At 36.7% G+C, this 21,639-nt stretch overlaps 1 protein-coding gene across 1 annotated transcript in view; it reads right to left on the reverse strand.

The window, feature by feature from the left end:
* The window catches only part of FNIP2 (folliculin interacting protein 2), a 48,769-nt gene that overhangs the window by 22,795 nt on the left and 4,335 nt on the right, over positions 1 to 21,639 (reverse strand). Inside the window, exons 2-9 of the mRNA XM_070949030.1 lie at positions 18,519 to 18,645; positions 14,970 to 15,092; positions 14,354 to 14,454; positions 14,193 to 14,264; positions 10,688 to 10,782; positions 10,469 to 10,558; positions 8,121 to 8,192; positions 3,601 to 3,718 (exon numbers count right to left, since the gene is read on the reverse strand). Coding sequence (XP_070805131.1) covers positions 3,601 to 3,718; positions 8,121 to 8,192; positions 10,469 to 10,558; positions 10,688 to 10,782; positions 14,193 to 14,264; positions 14,354 to 14,454; positions 14,970 to 15,092; positions 18,519 to 18,645 — 798 coding nt within the window. The remainder of the gene's footprint in view (positions 1 to 3,600; positions 3,719 to 8,120; positions 8,193 to 10,468; positions 10,559 to 10,687; positions 10,783 to 14,192; positions 14,265 to 14,353; positions 14,455 to 14,969; positions 15,093 to 18,518; positions 18,646 to 21,639) is intronic.

A 21,639-nucleotide genomic window follows, 5' to 3' on the forward strand; every position in this document is an offset into this window, starting at 1 on the left:
GAACCTAATGCCCAATATAAACCCTAAGACAATCAATCAAACAAGGAAGATGGGAAGGAAGAAAAACTCAGATCTAAAACAGGAGATGTAGGAAGCATACCTAGGGTCAGCCATAAAGAATTCAGATGCCTATACACAAATGCTCAAAGTTTGCGGAACAAATAGGATGAACTTGAAGTACTGGTACATGGGGCAAGTAAAATATAGTTGCCATTACTGAAACTTAGTGAGATGGCACTCACAAGTGGAAGGAATTGCTGGAAGGCTATAAACTGTTCAAAAGAAACAGATCTAATAAATGAGGAGGGGGAGTTGCATTATATTAAGAGATTACTACACAACTACAGAAATGCATAAAACCAAGGATGAAAGCCTTCTTGAATGCATATGGCTTAATGTAAAAGAATGAAATTGCCATAGTTGTATATTATAGTCCACCCAAACAAGCAGAATCAATAGATGAAGTTTTGGTTAATCAGCTAACAAATGAATATAGGAAACACACCATAGTAATAATGGGGACTTTAACTACCCTGACATCAACCGGGAGACAAACTCTGCATTAAGTGGAAGATCAAACAGGTTCCATACCAGTCTAGTTGACAATGTTGTCATCAAAAAGGTAGAAGAGGGAACTAGAGGGTCAGCTATATTGGACTTAATTCTTACTAAAGAGAAGAAATGATAGAAGGAGTTGAAGTTGCAAGAACTTTGGAGAAGAGTGACCACGTCACACTGGACTTCAATATAATGCAGACACAAAAACAGAACAAAATAAAACTAGTGTTTTACATTTATAAAAAGCTGATTTCAACAAACTTACAAACAGCTTGGGAAGGATTCAATGGATGAAAATCCTAGGGGAGAACAACTCCAGAAGCTTGGGAAACTCTGAAAAATATGATTATAAAAGCCCAATCCAGTACAATACTGAAAAATAAAATGTGAGATAGACAGCAACATCACCAAACGGATTTGTAACCAGCTGACAAATCACACTCAATGTGCAGTCCTTAATGGAATTACATCTACATGGAGGGTAGTAAGCAGTGGGGTATCTCAATTCTCTGTCTTCGGCCCAGTACTCTTCAATATCTTCATAAACAATTTAGATGAAGGAATAGAAGGGGAATTCATTAAATTTGCAGATGACATTTAACTGGCAGGAATAGCTAACACCTCAGAAGATAGACTGAGGTTCCAGAAGAATCTCAACAGACTTGACCACTGGGTCCTACCTAACAAAATGAAATCCAATGGGGAAAAAAAGTAAGGTTTTACACTTAGTTAAGAAAAACCAACTGTACAGCTAAAGACTAGGTGAAACATGGCTTAATGCCAGTAACTGTGAGAGGAATCTTGGAGTCCTAGTGGACAATCACTTAAATATGTGCCAGCAGTGTACTACAACAGCCAAAGGCTGCATTAGGCTGCATTAACAGAGGGTTAGAATGAAGATCATGTGAAGTGTTAGTATCGCTTTATAATGCCTTGGGTAAAACCACACTTGGAATATTACATCCAGTTTTGATCACCACAATATAAAAAAGATGTTGAGACTTTAGAAAGAGTGCAGAAAAGAGCATCAAAGATGATTAGGGAGATGGAGACTAAAACATATGAAGAAAGGTTGCAGGAATTGATAGTCTAACGTAGTAAAAAAAAAGGAACCGGGGTGACAAGATAGCAGTGTTCCAATATTTGAGGGGCTGCCACAAAGAAGGGGTCAACCTATTTTCCAAAGTACCAGAAAACAAAACAAGAAGCAATGGATGGAAACTAATCAAGGACAGAACCAACTTAGAACTAAGGAAAAATTTCCTGACAGTGAGAACTATTAACCAGTGAACAACTTGCCTTCAGAAATTGTGGGTGCTCCATCATTGGAGGCTTTTAAGAAGACAGTGGACAGCCACTTATCTGGAATGGTATAGGACAGAGTTCCCCAACCTTTCTGGGTTGGCAGCATGGAGCGGAGGGATGGGGGAAAGGGGGGATGATTTTGTGGGAGGGGCAGGTGCATGTGCACGTTCTCCCATGATATTTGTGGCAATGCTTACCTGAGTAGGGCCACAATCACCCCTAGTGAGGATCGCACGAGTGGGTCTGCGAGCACCCATGACAAGGTGAGCACCTGCAATAAGGGTCATGCAAGTGGGGCTGCGATGGCCCGCAACAAGGCTCGTGCAAGTGTGTCTGCAAGCACCCACAATGAAGCTCGTGCGAGTGGGACCGACAATGTTCGCCCAAGTGAGGTCAGACTGCCCGCGATGATCGCGGCAATTCTTGTGTGAGTAGGGCCCTACATGGATACAGATGCACACACACGGATGGCTGCTCACTGGCCCAATGGCAATTAGGCCACGGCCCAGTACTGGGCCATGGCCCACAGGTTGGGTACCCCTGTATAGGATCTGCTGTTTGAGCAGGGGGTTGGACTAGAAGACCTTCAAAGTCCTTTCCAACTGTGTTATTTTAATCAGCAATTCCTGATGGGATGATAAAAACAGAGATCTTAAACTTTGAACAAGGGATTTGAAATAAATTGATCCACAATGAACACAAGTTCTGGCTGAACAACTGAAATGTTATAGAGAATACTGGCAATATCACCCCATTTTATTTTCTGTTGAGTTCAGACTTTTTCCACTAACTCATAGAAGATTCCAAGGTAGTGTTTTCATCTCAATACATGATTCAACTAATGATAGGCTAACGTATTTCAAATGAAGGTTGAGTCTACCAGGAGTATAATAGCAGAACCTTCATAGCAATTGAGTGTTAATAATTATATGTTAAGCATATGAAGCAGCATGCAAATATATCTCACTAAAGGAATGTGGAGGTTTTTCTAATATTCAGGAAGCAATTAGTGGTATTTCCCTCCCACATTAGATGGTTCACAGAATTACAGGGTTGGAAAATAGGTCTTTAGAGGTCTTGTAATCTAATTACCTGCCCAGGACTAGAAACTCATTGCATCACAGACAAATGACTGTTCAACCTTTTCTTTAAAAACCTTCAGTGAAGGAGCATCCAGAGTTCCAGGAAGGAAACTGTAGCTCTTATGAGTAGCAAAGTCTTCCTTATTTTAAGTCTGAATCTTCCTCTACAAAGCTCCACCCAAGTTGATGGTTTGTTTGTTATCTTCAAACCTGGCTAATTTCCATTGTGCCAGAAAAATATTACAAAATAGTTCCAAAACATAACAATTTACTAGGTCTATTGAAGGTCTATTAATTAAAAGGTTCTGTTATTTATGGCACCCACTCAAGTTTCTTTCTAATCAGAGCCTTTCAATCACCGTCAACACATTTATCTGTAGCATCGTGTGCTCAAAGATTCGGTAACCCTAAATCAGGATAATGAGAAAACTTGCTGAAGGACCAAAAAGCACTGACCCTATCTTGTCTAAATGAAGCTCTTCCATTAGAGAGACATGAAAAAGGAAAATGAAATGTATGGTAATTATTGTTCTGGTTTAGATCAGTCCATAGCTTTGGATGCCCATAACAGTGAGAACTGCTCATTTTTTTTTAGACTGCAAATACAAACTACACACATCTGTATTACAAGAAGAATATGTTTATGTTAACCTACCTTCTAGGTGTAATGCCATTTTCCAAACTTGTGGTTTGACTTCGAAGCCAGCGGCGCTGGTAACTAGAAGAGGAGCTGGGAGATGGTAATGGAGTCATCAAAAGACTACTCAGGGATGCTGTCAACAAAGCAAAATGTCAGTAGTTTTGTCAGAATGTAATTTCTTCTGAAATTGAAGGTGGCTGGGCCATGCTTCTATTATAGATAGCCAATACAATTCTTATTTAATGGACTGAACGTAACAGATAGAAAGAACTGATTACTTATCTATAAATGCAGTTAGAATAGAATAACAGAGTTGGAAGGACCCTGGAGGTCTTCTTTATGTAGATACTGTGAATGTATGCACATAAATCGGGCAACATGGATTAAACATCCAGGAAATATAGCAAGGTTTCTGAAAAAGGTCTATCAAAGAAAATAGCCAATATTATTTCCTGATTTAAATGAAAACTAGGAATTGACTTGGGAAGGGAGGAAATAGTTTTGCTGCAGGAGAGAAATCTCTTGACATAGCACTGAAGCTATTTTAGAATCTAGCAAGCTGATAGGTGTAGGTTAGACCAAAATTCAAGGCAGTAACTTTTGGGGGAAAAAATCCAGAGGTTATAGAGGACCATACACCTTGAAAATAATAGAGCAGAACCTAAACTATTGGTTTGAGCAGCATATCAATGCTGCTCTGACCCTTCTGGTTGATGCAATGACAACAGAAAAAGAGCAATGGAGATAGGGCAAAAATCCCTTTCCATTTCAATACCTGATGTATTTGTTAAAGTGAAACCACAAGTAGTTCAGAAAAGGAACACAACAGCTACAGACTTGCAGTCTGTTGAGTAACGCTTATGAACCCTATCCAGTCTTATTGCTAAACAAAATATCCCCATAAAAGGATATTATCTTAGCTTCCTGAAAGACTAGTAGTACAGAGCCATATGTGATGATTTAAGTTAATGGAGAAATTGTAACTTTAGGTATGGAACTGGCTGCATGACAAACTATCTTCAATTTTTACTTGAAAAGATGTTACTTCTATCTGAAAGATGTGGGTTATTTCTCTCTTGTCCTCTGCAACTCTATCTGCTGATTCAGAGTACTGTTGATGATGAGAACCAGATTGTGATGTTTCAGTTATAATAATGTTCAAGACACAGTGCTGAAATAACAGAGGTATTCCTCTTCTTTCACTCTATAGTCTCTCAATGCAGTACGAAATTAATAGCACCCAGCCTTTTCTTTGTGGGTACAGATGATTTTGATCAGTATTTAAAAAAAGCAAATATAATGAATATAATGTCAAATTTAGAATTAGAGAGCTACATTGGCTTTAAAGACAGCTTTCTTTAGACCAGCGGTTCTCAACCTGGGGGTGGCGACCCCTTTGGGGGTCGAACGGCCATTTCACAGGGGTCGCCAAAGCCCTCTCTGCCCCCCCCCCCACGCCTTCACTCACCCTCACCCTCTGTTGGATCGCCCGGTCGCCGTTCGCTTACCCCGCCCACTCCCAATCTATTGCTGCCTCCGGAGTTCCAGCTGATGGCTAGAGGGAAAAAAACTTTAAATTCTTGCCTAGGGGCTTCAAAGAGCTAGCTGCAAAGAGGTAAATTCCTGGAGCAAGTTTTTTTCCCCCTAGCTAGGCTGAAAAGAGAAAGCGAAAGCAGGGTCTTAGCTGCAACGTGACAAAATGAGGCAGAGAGATTTCTTTTTCTTTTTCCTCACCAAAAAAGGTAGGTACAAAACTGCAAACAATGGGAAATTTAGGGCAAGAGGAGGTTCAAGATTTTAAAACACAAAAGAAAAAAAGCTCTATTTAACTAGGGAATTGTAATAATTGAGATACTATTAATTGTATATTGTGTTGAAAGCAGAAACGGTTAAGTTGTGGTTTGGAGGAATATATGGGGGAAATTATTTGGTTTATTATTATTGGTAAATATAATTAATTGACTTGTAAAAAATTGGATTGCATGGAAATAATTGGAATATTCATGTTCATATTGATTAATATACAAAAAAAGATAGTTATATAACTAATTGATTTATATTAAAATGTTGAATTTGTATTAAACAACTGTATTACATAATTAACCAATGTGAGGATGGATATGAAAATAGATGACAATGCGAAGGGGTATAATATAGAATAGAAGGGAAAATTGAGTTTGATTAAGATTAGAGATTGGATAATATTGGTTTTTTTAAAAAATAGATGAGGAATAAATATGGTAAAAAGGAAATATAGAAATGACTAAATACTGTATTGGAAGAAATATCCTTCTGGGTTCTGCTCCAAGTGGGGAAAAAGACACTGGAAACATGGAGACTGTTTGGAAAGATGTTTTAATGGTGGACAGGATCACATGGCTTGATGGGGCCCATTGTGTTAGTTTCTGTTGCTATTGTGTTGACAAAGGACTTTGACAAAGGACTGACTTTCTGCCTCTGGCCCATTAACAAAGGGTGGGGGGCAGGAAGATGGGAGCTGCTTTGTCTGTAAAATATGCTTCTCCATTTCTCATCCAGGGAAATATAATATTCTGCCTTTTTAATATTTCCCAAAATATTTCATTCTTCTAGGAAAGGGGTGGGTGCTAACCTCCTACAACTGTTTAAATTTGTGGACCGGCCAAATACTCTGTTCAAAGAAAATACGTTGTATGTTTGTATGTGTGTTTCTAATTATTGCTATTTATTCATATTTGTTCTCTTTTATTCTTTAAAGTTTAACAATTCATTCTTTATCTTAATATCTTTATATTTGTTTGGGGTTGGCTTTCTTCCTTTTCATCTTTTTTATTGTACAGCAATCTTTCTCCTCAAACCTACCACCTCTGTCTTTTCTTTCCTTCTTACTTTCTCTCCCCCCCTTCTTCTTCTCCCTACTTCCTCTTCCTTTCTCCTTCCCCTCCTCTCTTCCTCCCTCTCTTACCCTCACTCCTACTCTAATTTCCCTTCCCTTCCTTCATCCCTCTCTATTGCTGTATCCTTTTATGCATATGGACTACTACTTAGAGGGCTGAAAAAGTTATTTTTGACTGGTCCTCGCACTTTTGACCAGTCCTCGAACTTACGACTGTCCTCACAATTTATGTTTTTGCCCTATCTTGTCACCATGGTGAAGAGAAGCAGTTGTGAAATGAGTGACACGGTTGTTAAGAATGGTACAATGGGCATAAATGATGACCAGTCATAACTGCGAAGACCGGTCAAAAGTGCGAGGACCTGTCAGAAATCACATTTTTCAGCCCTCTGGGTAGTCCTTTTGTGCACAGGGACTACTCAGAGGGCTGAAAAAGTTATTTTTGACTGGTCCTCGCACTTTTGACCAGTCCTCGAATTTACGACTGTCCTCACATTTTACGTTTTTTGCCCTATCTTATACCATGTTGAAGAGAAGCAGTTGTGAAATGAGTGACATGGTTGTTAAGAATGCTGCACAGGCATAAATGTGAGGATGGTCATAAGTGTGAGGACCAGTCAAAAGTGCGAGGACCTGTCAGAAATGACTTTTTTCAGCCCTCTGAGTAGTCCCTATACACATAGCCATGGCCACCTGGTCACATGACCAGCTAGCCATGCCCACCCAGTCACATGACCTCCAAGCCACGCCCACAAAATAAGCCATGCCCACAGAACCGGTAGTAAAAAAAATTTAGAACCCATCCCTGGTTGGGGGTCACCACAACATGAGGAACTGTATTAAAGGGTCGTGGCATTAGGAAGGTTGAGAACCACTGCTTTAGACCTTGTTGTCAGAGTGGTTTGCAAACAGAAAGAGTTGCTGGAGCAAGTCTGCTTTATAAATGGTTAAATGGCACATTCAGAAATTAAAATTTGTTCCTACAAATTAGGCACTTGCAAATGGTACTCTTTAAGATCCAGAGTGAAGGCCCAATTTCTGCAACAAGGGGAAAAAACACAGTTCCTTGCAGATCCAGAAATCCTAATACCAATAGAATGATTGAAATAAAAGGAAAAGGAAAAGGAATAGTAGTGGCAAGAAATCTAATATTAAAAAGAAAGAAAGAAATGGAAATAAGAGAATCATGACCATGTTATGGTAATTCTGAGAACTAGAGTAAATTAGTAACAATTAAACCTATATGCATTGCAGAAAGAAGAGAAGATACGTGTAAATAATAACATAAAGACTCATTTTATCTTATGTTGCCAATATTCTAATATGCTTATAGCACTAAGAACCTGAAGGTGGCATGGTGACAACATTTACATTTATCTTAAAATCAGTAACTTGTGAATATTAGAAAATCACGACTGGCAAGTCTCAACAATGAGTTTGGAACAGCGGACATCACACACACAAAAAAGATCAACATACTTTTTGATCTATACTATCAACAAAGTGACAAGCAAGTAATTCCTATTTCTAAATGTACTATCTGTATTCAAAGGAAGAATGTATGAATTTCATCTCAAAATTAAATCTGAATCTACTGGGTGATATTTCATTACAATGTTTTGATTACACTTCTGAAAAGAACAAAGAAAAGGATAACTACCTGATCGAGCAATGCCACTATCTCCGTCTTCATTCTGACCTCTACTGGGCATGTCAACAGGAGTGCTGTGTGCTGAATTGTTAAAAATATCAAAGTTAAAGCATGTATCCAAACTATCTTTTCAAAAGGTAATTCCTACTAGCAGTTGGATTCAAGAGTACTATTTTTAAAGCTCCAGAACATTAAAATAAAATAAATAGGACTGATCTATTAAGTAGAAAATAATATATTGAAACTAATTTACAACACTGTTTAGGAAGTATCGTTTGAAATATCACATTTATTATGTTCACAGGTTTGAAGTGAGAAGTCCTTTGTGCTTGGTTGTTTGCTTCCAGATGTTTCATTACCCAACTAGGTAACATAGCTAGAGGGCATGGAAGTAGCTCCTTGTTTATGTTTATCTACTCTGGCAGGGCAAGCAATTGTATGTACAGAATTAGTCTATAAGTTTGTAAGTCTTGATACTCAGAAAGCATCAAAGCTCCAGAGAATTACTAATTTCAATGCCTATGCTGCCACAAAATTCTGTGAAGTAATAAGGGGTCATTCACTACCAGTGAATTTCAAATTTCAAAATTGCTTTGACAGTGTAGTCCATGAAAACAGCAAATACCCCTAGATATATTTTCATGGAATGATCCTTAAGCTTGGGAACCTGGCTTCTAGTCGTGATGGCAATGTATTGTCTTTAGGATTCTCTCACAATAGAGTATCAACAAGAGAGTGCAACTCTACTTATGTTATCCATACCGGCTACACTATGATATTTGTGGTTAGCTACTGGAGTAGTCGTCTTTAGTCTGATCCAGCACAACTAAAACAGGTATCCCAACAATATGTCATCAACCACATTTTAGAAAAACAAATGCACATCACTTTCAGGATTTATAAAGTTTCTAAAAGTTCGTAGGTAGAATCAATTACTCTGTTCAATTTATCTGTATGGAATACTGTTTGGAAGGGATATGTCACTTTGCACTGTTCTACAAATGCTTTAATGTGATGTTTCTAATAAATAATTTCTGTGGAAACTCTCACACTTTTACAAGAGTTGCAAGGTTAAAAAATATAATTAAAATTCAAAACAAAGTCTTAGGGAATTATAGTACTTAACAGAATTAAGATATTTATTGAAGCAAAACTGTCAGACTGGCCCAGTTTACTCCCTAGGAAAGAACAAACTTTGATTCCATAGGTGTTAGAGAAAGGGTACTTTTACTAGAGATGCTGAGTGCAGTGTAGCAAGGCAAGCTCTCAAGAAAAACCACATGAAAATCATATATTGAAAGCAATCCCCCAATATCCAAAACCCTCCCCTCCATGAGAGTAGTTCAATCAGGTTCTGTTCCGATGTTTTGAGAACCCGTTGCCTCGGGCACCACTGTAAATTCTTTTCCCAGGACTGGTGTCCTTGAAGGCAGGAAGAAGGCTTGGCTTTGGCACCCCTGCTTCCTGTTAGAGTCCATACTCCCCAAATTTGCCACTTTTTTTCACACCTCTAGCATTCTTCCCCTCCCAAATGCCCCTCCCACCCAACCACCCCATTATGGCAGTTGCTAGCTAGCTTCAAAGAAAGTGAAGCTGACACAAAATCTTTCATGTACAAGTTCACATATAACTTTTTATTTATAAGCTACAAAAATGTACATGTCCAGGGAAAATTATTTAAATTAAATCCAACATTTTAGATATTATAGAATGTTAGCACACATGCACTCAACAATTACTTATTTTCAAAAAGCTTCTTGTTCAGTAATCAATGCTAGCAGAGCAGCAAGTTGCAACACATGAAAGTAATATTCAAATAAATATAAATCAATATTAGAGAGATTACTAGATTTAGAGAGCATATAGTATAAGGTTTGTGACCCTTCTAAGATTAAATTACATACTTCTTTTATACTTTGTCCACTTCCAAAATGTTATTCCTTTATTAAATTCATTTGAGCTCATTGGGTGATTTTTTTTTTAGTTGAAGCAAGGCAGTGGGAATCACAGAGAAAGTGTGGCAAATAAATATGCTAGCATTTATTGTATGTGCAAGTATAACTTCAAAAAAAAGAACCTGGAAAAAAGAACTCCTCTCAAAACTGGAAAAACACAATTATTAGCATCATATAAGTGCTATTTCACGGAAAAATACTATTAATGAAGGAATTCAATTGATGTAGCCCAATATTTTAAGATGTCTATCATTAGAGACATTATTATTAAATAATAAAAATGAGGACTAATTGTGTCATTCTACTTATAGAGAGTAGTTACTGATCCCATGGCAACAGATATTACTGCATCTCAAAAGTATAGATAGGTGCATCATGCTGTACCCAACATTGCACACAAACCTGCAAAGAAAGAAGCACTCCGGATGAGCCAGAAAGGCCCTCCTTCAGGTATACTATGCAGCAACATGTTGCTACCTGGCGGTAACACACCTAAAGAGAGCAATATGGGAAATATACAGATCAAGGATCAGAGAAGCCTGAAATGTGAAGAACCAACCAAAGGATAGGATTTATGCAGTACCGCTGCCACATCTGCTAATTTTAATTTGATATATTTACCTAAAATACTTCCATTCTGATATTGGCCCAAGCCATTTGGATGCAAATTCAGCCTTGACTGATCTTGATTGATGTATTCAAAACTACCTTGCAAGCTTGAAAAAAAGAAAAGGCCGTTAAAGAAAGATATTAAAATTTCATCAAAACTTAAATCGCTAATTTTTCACTACTAATCTTAATTAGAAAAAATGATGATTTTGCAAGATTTCTAATTTATAGATTATCATCTTCAAGTAATCTATAAATTTTCCTTATATGAAAAATGGAAATAAAAATTAAGCAATTGCATCAATTATACAACTGTATCCAAATTTAGATTTCCCACCTGGAGTTCTGCATGGAGTGGCATTGTTGCTTGATGGAAATAAAAAAAAACCCTGCCTAATTAAAGAATGCAGTGATTGATTTTGGCTATATTACAGCCATATAAATATGCCAAAGTTACATCTTTTCCCCCCTACCTGTTTCTTTTGTATTCAGCTGATCTAATTTTATTCCTTTTTGTTTCTCTTATCTGAGGGAACTATAATGGAACATAAATTCTCACACTGTTCATGTTGTATTACAATAGCCTATTTCTCATAGAATATTAGAAAATGTAATGTAAGCAGTATTTCCTAAGATATCAAGCTAACTATGAGGCAAGAAGCTAAAGTGCACAAGAAGAATCTAAGTAACTGTTGATATACAATCCACAACTTTAACCTTTAAAGCAACAAAACACAAAACTATTCCCATCATTAATTGTTGCAGTTACAGCAAAAAGCCTTCTAGTGGACAATGCTAGTATGCATCTTAAATCCTATGCCTGGAACCAATTATATTATTCTTAGACAACACAACATTTCTGTCAGGCAAAAGGACAGGTTTCCTCTTGGTGTATTTCCCAGGAGGCAGATAGAAAAAGTGGCAACCCCTGTCTCCTTCTTCCTAAAGCCCTCTTTCTCCTGAAGTTCAATTTCTTGCAGACATGAGTCAAGAGAAGATTGTTTCTTCTTTCAGACTGCTTCATGCCTCTCCGAAAGAGGGTCTGCTTCTTTCTCTCTGTAAAAACACAATCTGTCTGAGCTGAGAATTCAGAGGAAAGTGTCAGCAGGATGGCCATATCTGGCCAACATACTGGAGATTTTAAAGGAGAAGAGAAAGAGCAAGAAGCAAAAAGAAGAAACAAAAAGTAGCTTTTCTACTCATATAATAATAATAAGTCTGAATTGCAACCTGATTTTATACTAGACAGTTCAAAGGTGTACAAAAACCATCAATTAAAATTAGGAAGAGTTCGCACTATGTGAGAGAATGAAAATATGTCTACCCAGTCTCTCCCTCTCTTCATATCCTTGTCATCCATTGCAGTGGTGGGTTTCAAAATTTTTTACCACCGGTTCTGTGGGTGTGGCTTGGTGGGTGTGGCATGGCTTGGTCGGCGTGGCTTGGTGGGCATCGCAGGGAAAGGATACTGTAAAATCTCCATTCCCTCCCCACTCCAGGGGAAGGTTACTGCAAAATGCCCATTTCTTCCCAATCAGCTGGGACTCGGGAGGCAGAGAATAGATGGGGGCGGAGCCAGTCAGTATTTACCGGTTCTCCGAACTACTTAAAATTTCCGCTACCGGTCCTCCAGAACTGGTCAGAATCTGCTGAAACCCACCTCTGATCCATTGACTTCTACTACTTTTCAGGGAGAGTCTGTGATGAGGAGAAATTTAGAATTCTGATTACAGGATTCTAGGCTGCATGGAGATTTGCAGTGCACATTAATGCCATGGAGAAAAATTCTACAGCATTTACTGTTATCCACTCTCCAATAATTTGATGGATGATACTCTGTATTTTTAAAGGATGAAAATATTAAAGAAATTTTCATGTGTTGAGTACAGGTAATCCTTGATTTACAGCAGTTCATTTATTGACTGTTCAAGGTTACAACGGCACTAAAGAAAGTGACCTATGACCATTTTTCATGTTTACAACCATCATGGCCATGTGATCAAAATTTGGATTCATGGCAATTGATTCATATTTATGACCTTGCAGTGTCCCAGAATCATGTGATCATCTTTTGCAACCTTCTGAAAAGCAAAGGCAATGGGGAAGCCAGATTCAGTTAACAACAATGATACTAATTTAACAACTGCAGTACTTCACTTAACTGTGGCAAGGAAGATCATAAAATGGGCCAAAATTCACTTAACAAATGTTTCGCATAGCAACAGAAATTTTGGGCTCAATTATGGTCATAAGTCGAGGACTACCTGTACAGTGTTCTTGGACACGTTTTGCAACTTGGCAAGATAATTTTTATCTTTCCTGGAATTTTAAAGTTTAAATTATTACATATTAAAATTTATTCTAGTTCAGTTATTTATTTTAACCCCTCTTTTCTTTTGTCCCACATTTATAATTAAAACTTGGCATTCTGATTTAACGTTGTTTTTAGCCAAAGCTTTTTGTATGTACTTTGTTTAATTATTCTAATATTGTAAATTCAGCTTCAGATATTTGCATATCTATTTCTGCTGGTGCTGGCTAATGAACACAGTAAAGTCTTGCAATTTCACTCTTTCACGGGGCAATGACATAGTATTATGTATTTATTTTAATTTATTTGATTCTGTGGCCAAGTATAATAATTAGAAAAAATAAGTAGAACAGGTTAAAAATAAATAAATATACATAATAAATATAAAAATAATTAAACATATAAAAATAAATATATAAACATATAAAAGCTATCCATAAAACTATACTAAAACAAAAATTAATCATGGTCAGCAGCAGACTCCATCACTTGATCAGATTTTATACAGCCGCTATAGAAGCTCTCCACTATTTCCAGAGCCTGGGCACAATGGTAAAGCCATGACTTGAGAGCCTTCCTAAAGGCTGGGTGGATCAGGGCTAAGGCAAGATCTACACAATTTTGTTTTAGGTAGGAATTTCTTCAGTTCTACTTTTCTGGTAGTAGAGTTATAGTATGGGGGGAAGATTTCAGCTATTAGGAAATTCCTTTCCCAGAAGAAAATTAGTAAAATTATCAACTTAATTTCTCTATCCACAAATTTGGTGAAGAATTTGAAAGATCATTTCTCCTGACCTCTATTGTCTAAATATTAGAGAAAACATGACAAGGAAGGAGTATTAGGCATGTTCGCCACCTTGAATAATTTATAAAAATAATAAAGGTGAGATTACAATAAAATGAAACATTTTGTTCCCTACTGTAGATTTCTACATTCCAAAGTATATTCCAATTCCAATCAAGTCAGTTAATGTCATTTTAATCCTGGCCCAAATTTAGAGATTTTACATTATTACAAGTGCTGGGATAGTAGTTTTGTTCTTCCTGTATAGTGTTGATCTTTATTCTTACACAAACAAAATTACAGTCCACTTTATTATGGACTAGTTTTGAATGTTACTTTTAAAAATAAAATAAATTGAACTTCTAAGAAATTTTTCTTATGGTTAAGAATCTGAAATAAAACAGAAAATAAGATCGCCTTACCTATTTGTACTTCCAAAGAAGCTGCCTACTCTAGCAGAAAACACTTTACTCATCATAAGTTGTGGAGGAGAACTGAAAGGATAAAGAATGCCAAGAGTCAATAAATCCAAATGCAATTCCAATTCTGTTATAATATCATGGAACTGAAGACACCAGCTCACCGTATGTAGTGAATTTTCAGTGTTGAGCCTTTGTAACTCATTGCTACTGAACCAAACATCATCTCACCCAGCATGTTGACATCTGAAGCAGGCCTGGCATACTATAGATAAAGAAGACAAGGAGTATACATGTGTCTAATTACTGTCATAAAATGTCATATTCTAATTCTACACTAACTCAGCTTTATTCTACAAGCATATTATAGTATTATTGCATCCCAGAAGAAGCAAATGCAATGCAGGATTTTCTGAAGACTTCCCGAGTTCTGCTGGATAATCATCACCATTGGCAGATAAAGTAAAAAACATATATCACCCCATAACTACGAGCTTCACCAATTTAAGACTTATTTTCTTTCTGAGAGAAGATATATACTGTAGTTGCCACCTAGACTAGAAATTAAGACATATTTATGCAAAAATACATTTTAATCTTTTATACTGTAATCCCAAATGTAACAATTCATATATTTTTTTCTCCTGCTCCCATGCAAATTATAAAGCTCTTTTTTTCTATTATCGTCTTGTGGCAATAGGTAGAAATTCAATGTAAAGATTAATTTCCAGATCATGCAAATTGGATTTGTATAGATTTCAGCTGTCACATTCAGGTTACCTCATATTTAGGAATATCTTCCTTCCCAGATTCTCTGCTGTTCACAGAAGGGCTATGGGGGTAAGCTGCGTTAATACCACTATTTCTTTGGCAGCACCCGCCACCTGTTTTTCCAGAAGCATCCTAAAAGGATTGAATAAATATTAAAGATAAATCAGGCCCCAAATTTTGTTGGGGGGGGGGGAAGGGACAATTAGAACATTTGAGATTTGAAAGAAAGTTCTGTTTACTTGTAATGGTATGAGAGAATGAGCTTGTAGAATGAGGAAACAATCAGACAAAGGGGAGTCCCAGTGGCGTAATAAAAGTTAGAGAAAGAAACTTGGAAAGATCTGCTCTAATTGATCAGGTGGTTAAAAGTGGTAGCGGGAGATTTGACTTGCAAGATTCTGTTAATGTAGCCTTAAAATAAAGTACAATTAGATTATGTAGTTGTGTTTTCTGTCTTATTTACCTTATTTATTTTACTCTTATAAATGACTGTCATACAAACTCTTCATAAGTCATGGCAGATATGACTACAATAAAATACCCACCTACAGAACAAGTAAAGTTACTCTCTGCTACCCATTTCAGTCCCCCAGGAATCTTTTCAATATCCAGCTTGCCTTTCTATTTTCATGAGCAGGTAGGCATGCTTCCAAACAAAGTGCATATTTATTCCCCAAGAATGCACCTGGGACCATGTATGAACCAGAAGAACTTCTATAAATAAAGATGATACTACAATTTGTTCTTTTGCAACATGCTACCTCCAAATGTGTGTTTTTTTAATAAAAAAATTTGTGTGAGGGGAATAGGAAGCTTAGTGAATACCAAGGCAGTCTTAATTGATAGATTAATATTGACAGAGATTTCGGAACATCAATTCCAACTCCTACAAGTACCAGTCACTTCAGCAGTATTTTGCTGAATGTACCAATACTAAAAATAATAAAAATGACTTGCTTGCAATTTTTTCTTACCTGAAGTTTATGAACTGGGCTTTGTTGAATTTAATATTGGTCAAAGCAAGTAAGCATTTCCTTTACAAATAGCTGACAAAACTTTCCTATTTCTGTTAATAGTCTAATCTTAAATTCGCAGGACGATTTTGTCTATTTGCAAGTAGAATCTTCAAACAAGATCTTGGACTTTTGAATTGTTTGTAAATTACTCTTTTTAATCATGTATATGTTGTTAGCCTGTAATCATGTGCCTATATATCTCTGTTTTTCCCCTTCCTTAGTAATGCAATCAAATGAAAAGTAAATGAAAAGCTATTTTTTAAAAAAAAATCAAAAAAATCAGATTTTTTTATTTAAATCGGATTTTTTTATTTAAATCGGATTTTTTTAAATAAAATGCTTTTTGAGGAAAATATATTACCATCCAAAGGTTATTCCATCATGAAATAAAGATTAGTTTTTTTAATTATGTAGAATAAGGCTGTATATGTTTAATTTTTTTGGTAAATAAATTCCATTAATCCATTCACAATGTCATGCTCTTCCAGGTTTTGTAAGATTATTGGGCAGTTTCTCTGCCTACAAGATATTATCACAGATGCTTAGTTTATTTTTGCAGCTCTCAAAACTGAATTTGACTCAGCAGAGATCACATGCCTCTTCTTCACAGCAAAAATGTTATAACATGAACAGAGTTGAGAAAAAGACCTTAATCCTATTGTTCTACAAACCTATGAATACAGAATCAACCCCTTCAGTACTAAGTTTCAAGAAGTTCAGTGAATAGAAATAGAAACAATATTTTTCTGATTGTTTGGAGTGGAATAGATCTGCACAAGAAGAAAGTGAAACTAAGTGTGAGGAGGAAGGGGCAAGCAGACAAGCAGTACAAAATGAAAGTGAAACTTTCTGAGCACAATACTGCACACCCACAGACAGGTAAGTCTTTGGATCTTTTTGTGTGTATGACCTGAGGTTTATCACATTCTTTCCTTGAAGGAAAAAACCTATAATGCAGGAGGCTGTAAAAGAGACCCAGTTTGACAATATTTTAATGAAGTTCCTTTACCTATCGGTAAAGCAGGCATGCGTGCAAACTGCAAACACTGCAACAAAGAAATGCAAGGCCTGGTGGCAGTTCAGCGGTTCGAATCCCTAGTGCCGCATAACAGGGTGACCTCCCGTTACTTGTCCCAGCTTCTGCCAACCTAGCAGTTCGAAAGCATGTAAAAAATACAAGCAGAAAAATTCGTGGGAAGGTAACAGCGTTCCGTGCGTCTTTGGCATTTAGTCATGCCAGCCACATGACCACGGAGATGTCTTCGGACAGTGCTGGCTCTTTGGCTTTGAAAAAAGATGAACACTGCCCCCTAGAGTTGGGAACTACTAGCACATATGTGCAAGGGGAACCTTTACCTTTATGCCAATCCTCAGAAATCAGTTATTCTCAATGGCAGAAATTAGTTTTCATTTACATAAAATGCTTTTTATATATTAAATTATATAAATTAAAATGTCAAGGAAATTTTTAGATCTGTTTGTATATGGTAAAGCTATTTAGAGAATATATTTTCTTTAGAAGATTATAGCAGTCTCTACAGTATGTATATTTTTTCCCATTTTGGAACGGAGTCTAAAAGGGACCCATTGCCAATGGAGTATCTCTATGACTGAAAATCAGGTTTAGATTTAGATTTTAAATTTTTAGATGCAGGTTTTAAATACCAATGATTCTGATAATGATTTCTTGCTTAATGAAGACTTATTTATTAGCCATCAGTACAAAGACATCTTGAAGTATTTTCTACAAGTTTTTCTCTTCACATAGTATTAAGTATCATTGTTACAAAAACAAAAAAATTGGACACAGAAATATATTTATAGATGGAAAAGAATTCAGTAAAAGCAAGGGATTCTTAAAAAGTGCATAGAAAAATAGGAATGTTGATGGAAATAAAAAAATTGTTTTATAGGAGGGTAAAAAGGGCTAAAGGAGTCTCTACCAGAGTGAACTGAAAAGTGATGAAACTGAAGTAAAAGAAGATAGAAGGTATTTTAAAGATTTGTATGGGAATAATATGATGTTGAAGAACAGAACTGAAACCCAGACTATAAATGTTATTGTTCAAGAAAAAAAATAATGAAAAGAAAATCCTACAACAATTATGAGATTTGAAAAAGGTAAAGTTTGAAAGTACATGTGGTATAACTGGAGAATAAATACTGTTTGCTTTTGGAGTGGCTATGAAACTTCTTTAGCATAGTCATTTTTTTCCTGACAATTGGAAGAATACTATTATTGTTCCCTAATGCAAAGGTAGTAATAACAAGACTGGATGCAAAAAAACGGTAGGGGGCATTTAATTCGTTATGTGTCCCAGGGAAATAGAATTAGTATAATTCTAATTTAAAGGGTACAATTTGAGGAGAATAAATAATATTTGGGAATTCTGGCTTAATGCTAAGCAGACTAAGGATGCTAGCCAGATGAATACCTGGTAGGTAGATTCCCCCCCCCCCCCCATTTTCCTCTCCAAAAACTAAGCTGCATCTTATACTTTGGTGTGCTTATACTCCGAAATATACGGTAATAAAAACTTACCTGAAACTGTTTCTCATCAGTCTTTCGGACAGCTGTAGAATCGAACAAGACTTGTCTTCCCCGTCTTTCACAGTCTTGGTACACTATCAAGCGGATTTCATTTAGATCAAACCCAGAACAGGACCAGCTATGAGTTTTAAGAAAAAATGAAGATAATTATTCAAGTATTTTTTTCCTCTAGCAAATCTAACAGTCTGTATTGGAAACAGTTAATTTAAGGCAGTGATGGCGAACCTTTTCCGCACCGAGTGCCAAAAAGGGAGCACTCACGCGCTTCTGGGCTGCAACCTGGAAGAGGAGCTGCCCAGGGTACATGCACACCCCCGAAAATGAACTTCTGATTTCAGCCAGGTACTCTTCCAGGTTTCTGGCGCACGCGACGATCAGCTGGCCAGCACACATGATCACGCAGGAAAACGGAAGACTAGCTCTTCTAGCTTCCGGCACTGCTGCATGCAAAAAGGCCAATTGATCGTTGTGCGTGCAGGCATGCCAGAAATCCGGAATGGGCGACGCCGCACATGCCAGGTAACATGGCTCCGTGTGCCACTTCGGGCACGCATGCTATAGGTTTGCTATCACGGATCTAAGGAATGGGAATTCAGAGCTCTAGTTAACAGTAGAGAAGATGATGAAACACAACAATTCCATCAAATATTCTGCTTTCAAATATATATATCTATAGTATAAGCAGCTTTGGATGGCAAAATTATTTATTTTCCCATATTTTTTAGAGGCCTAGACATTCTCCTCTATTCATTGTTTTGATAAGTGTCAGCCTTAATAGTGTAAAAAGTAACTGTCACACTGGAAAAGAGTGGGAAGCAATCAAAATTATCATAAAGAAAAACCCATGGGGGAAAATATCCAAGGAAAATTGACAATATTGAACACTATTTTAGTTTAAGAGAAAAGGCTGCATATTCATTTATTTATTTATTGGTTCGATTTATATGCCGCCCTTCTCCGGAGACTCAGGGCGGCTTACAATGCGTTAAGCAATAGCCTTCATACTTTTGTATATACCTGCTTAGTAGGGCTTTCAGCCCCCCCAAGCAGTGTTCTTTTTTATACAAAGCCAGCTTATTGCCCCCACAATCTGGGTCATTTTACCTACCTCAAAAGGATGGAAGGCTGAGTCAACCTTGAGCCTGGTGAGATTTGAACTTGTAGTAATTGCAGGCAGCTGGTGCTATTTAACAGCACTTTAGTCTGCTGCGCCACCAAGGCTCTTATATGAGGGGGAATGGTTTTGTAACATTAAGTATGGTATGGAAAAAATGTAAAAAGAGATTTCTCCTTTTCATGCATTCTCAGAAGTTAGAATATCCAGTGTACTTGGGAAATTTGAGGAAGACAATAGTAGCTTATGTAATGCAAAGGTCAGTTATACATTTCAATACCAGATGTGGAATTCTTACCATCTTTTTAAAAAGGACAGCTTTAAAGAGAAATTCAAAGAGGGACAGATGTTCCTGAGTTGTTGGAAAAAATAGCTACATATAGTAGCAACCTATCTTTTTTCCATCTTATAGTCTTCTAGTTAGTCATAGAGTGAAATAGGACTATTTTTTAAATCAGAAACATCATGACTTCTCTTATGCAATTATCTATTTAGGTTGATTATTGTGCGCTTCATATAAAATAATAAGCTTGTTCCATAGTTATGAACATGTAATACATATTTTCATTATAACATGGGATAGCCACACTTGTTTAAATTTCACTCAGAATACATAAGAGTGTAGCCTTAGAAATGGAAAGAAAAAATGGAACAAGATTTAAGAAACTATATCCATCAACCTAAAAATGCTTGGGGACCATTACAATTATAAGGGCCTGGTGGCTCAGCAGACTAAAAGCATTGTGATTAACACCAGCTGTCTGCAATTATTGTAAGTTCGAATCTCACCAGGCTCAAGGTTGACTCAGCCTTCCATCCTTTCTAAAGTAGATAAAATGAGGACCCAGTTTGTGGGGGCAATAAGCTGACTGTATAAATATACAAAAGTATAAAGGCTATTGCTTAACGCATTGTAAGCTGCCCTGAGTCTCTGGAGAAGGGCAGCATATAAATCAAATTTTAAATAAAACCAAGCACATAATATGGAAGGACTCCAAATCAGACCAATAGCACAATTTGAATGCCAAATCTTGGATGATTAGTAATGTGTTTAGATCATGGTTGTATAATCCTGAATCCTTGGATTGCAGGAGCTATCCCCTCTCCCATGGTAAGGCTTTTTGTGTGACTCACAATATCCTCCCCAATTGTTGCTACTGATTTTCCAGAAATGTCAAAAGAAACCTAGCAATTTCATGAACAGATAATGTAGGAGAGGGAAGATGTGGAGCAAAAGCAATGCATGCATGGTAAAATAGATGAAATGTAAGCATTTACATTTACTTTAAACATATCTAATTTCTATTTTTGAAGATAAAATTATATACACATGTATAATATATAGACGTAGTTTATTATAATAGCCCAACTCAATCTGTTGCAGGTTGAAGGTCTCTTTGTGGAAAGTTATAGACTGTAAATTTTTTAAATTAATAATCTAATGATTAAAGTTGATTTTTAGAACTTCCTAGTCTAGGGCTGAGAATGACTGGCCTAAACTCATGCAGTTAACTTCCATGCTTAAGGGAAAATTAAAATTTGGGTCTCTATGCTTATCTATTATATCACACTGGCATTCTCAGGTACAGTCATGTGAAAAAGTAAGTATATCCTGTTTTGAGTTCTCTGGTTTTACCTATCAGGGCATAGAAAAAGTCATCTGATCCTTAGCAGTTTTGAAAAATAGGTAAACACAACCTCAGAGGAACAACAGATATCATACCATGTCATCGTTTATTTTACAAAAAGAAAGCCAAAATAGAGAAGCTATATGTGAAAAACTAAGTACACTCTTACTGCTTCCATAGGTAGAAAGAGGCTAAGTAGTGCCTTTAATCAACTGAACATCAGCCAATGTGACTACCTCTATAAAAGCCAAAGTTTTAGGAGTTTGCTGGTCTCCAGCACTGAGGTGTGTGTTAACCCAATGCCAAATAGGAAAGACATCAGCAATGATCTCAGAGAAGCAATTGTTGCTGCACATCAATGTGGGAAAGG

This window comes from Pituophis catenifer, unplaced genomic scaffold, assembly GCF_029215685.1.
Source record: "Pituophis catenifer annectens isolate HBS135680 unplaced genomic scaffold, rPitCat1.0.hap2 SCAF_8, whole genome shotgun sequence".
NCBI classification, from domain to species: domain Eukaryota; kingdom Metazoa; phylum Chordata; class Lepidosauria; order Squamata; family Colubridae; genus Pituophis; species Pituophis catenifer.